Source organism: Gymnoscopelus braueri (genome assembly GCF_963280865.1).
Source record: "Gymnoscopelus braueri genome assembly, chromosome: 11".
Taxonomy (NCBI): domain Eukaryota; kingdom Metazoa; phylum Chordata; class Actinopteri; order Myctophiformes; family Myctophidae; genus Gymnoscopelus; species Gymnoscopelus braueri.
The window spans coordinates 45,011,757-45,013,626 of record NC_137613.1 but is presented as its reverse complement, the minus strand read 5'-3'; the positions used below and the strand labels follow the sequence as shown (position 1 = coordinate 45,013,626).

General features: G+C 51.6%; 1 protein-coding gene across 1 annotated transcript; it reads left to right on the top strand.

The window, feature by feature from the left end:
- Positions 1–213: 213 nt before the first annotated feature.
- Positions 214–1,380, top strand: LOC308094645 (MYG1 exonuclease-like; the record flags this gene model as incomplete). Its single annotated transcript, XM_080441416.1, has 1 exon — positions 214–1,380. One exon carries the CDS (start codon positions 214–216, stop codon positions 1,249–1,251), a length of 1,038 nt encoding a protein of 345 aa, XP_080297542.1. The 3' UTR covers positions 1,252–1,380.
- Between the last annotated feature and the right edge of the window lie 490 nt (positions 1,381–1,870).

Sequence of the window (1,870 nt, the reverse complement as noted above, 5' to 3'; positions counted from 1 at the left end):
ATTTGGACATGGATGACTCCTCATGACATCGCAGTGACAGACGCAAACATGTCTGGACGCTATAAAGTAAAGTCAAGTGCATTCTCAGTCAAGAGAGCTAGATGGTCCCTCTTTCCTGGAGCATTTACGGGTTTGTTTTTACATTCAAAGGTACACACTAATATCTGTTCCCCGTCTGTAGCCACAGCCAGTCGGTCACAAATAATACGATACATGTCCAGCGAAGGTAAGCGACTCCGAAGCACCGATAACATGTCAGTTCGGATCGGCACCCACGACGGAACGTTCCACTGCGACGAGGCGCTGGCGTGTTGGTTCCTGCGTCAACTGCCAGAGTATAAGGATGCTGAAATTATCCGCACCAGGGACCCAGCACTACTGGCCAAGTGTGACATAGTGGTGGATGTGGGAGGAGAGTTTGACCCAAAGAAGCATCGCTATGACCATCACCAGAAGACATTCGCAGAGAGCTTCCACAGTCTATTTCCAGGGAAACGATGGCTGAGCTCGGCAGGTCTCATCTACGTACACTTTGGCCGACGGCTGCTCGCCCAGTTGACGCAGCTGAAGGAGGATGACAGGCATCTTGAAGTGCTCTACGACAAGCTGTATGAGAACTTTGTTGAGGAGGTGGATGCCATAGACAACGGCATCTCACAGTACGACGGAGAGTGCGAATATGCCGTCTCTACCACAATTAGCTCACGTGTCAGCCACCTGAACCCACGGTGGAACAGCGAGAATCAAGACACAGAGGAGGGCTTTAAGAAGGCCATGGCGCTGGTAGGGGCGGAGTTTCTGGATCGTGTGGTTTTCTACCAGGACAGTTGGCTGTGGGCCCGTGCGATGGTGGAGGAGGCAATGAAGATGAGACATCGGGTGGATCCCAGTGGAGAGGTGGTGATGTTTTCCCATGGAGGCTGTCCCTGGAAGGAGCACCTGTTTGCCCTGGAGCAGGAGCTTTATGTGGAGACCCCCATCAAGTTTGTCCTCTACCCAGACCAGAATAAACATTGGCGGGTCCAGTGTGTCCCTGCCGGGCTTCACACCTTCCAGAACAGGCTGACCCTGCTGGAGGAGTGGCGGGGTGTTCGGGATGAGGAGCTGTCGAAGCTCAGTGGGATCAAAGGCTGCATTTTCGTCCATGCCGGAGGCTTTATTGGCGGGAACCAGAAGCAGGAAGGAGCCCTGGAGATGGCCCGGAGAACCCTGCAGGCTGCAGCCCAGCCCCCTGCAAACGGCAGTGCCTGACCGCACGGTCAACACACAATTCTGTCTCTCTTTTATTTGTCATACTCTAAAGAGGATGGTTGGGTTTGATGTTATGATACCACGATACTTTGTGGCTTGTCATTCTTAGCCAAGGCTGGTGGTAAAGTTGTGTGTTGTTGTTTTTTCGGAGACCGGAGCTTTGGAGGAAATTATATTCCAGATGAAGATAGACTACGATTAAAAAAAAGAGCTGAGACTTGTGTGCAGATTCTACGATTTTACTGTTAATCGGTCGTTTGTCCTGCACCTGGACTAAAAGATTGGATGTGCATGCACTATCTCTTCTGTTCAAAGGAAACAAAATCCTCATCAGGGCCCAGTGATCGGTCATCGGAGCCCAAGGGCTCTGGTGGAGATTCTTGCCATCCATCAAGACTGTGTGGTTCCAAAGAACTGGAACCCTCACCTTCTCTGGAGCCATGGCGTTCTCCTGCCATTCACCGAGTGAGAAATGGACCTTCGAGAAACGTCAATTCAAATCCTCAGAATGTCTGAGGGTAGCCGGACATCAAAGAAGCGCTGCTCTCACTCCCTGGTCGATGGTCACCTATGAACGAGGTTGTCAGGAGCTACTGTATGCTAGCCTATGGCTGTGACT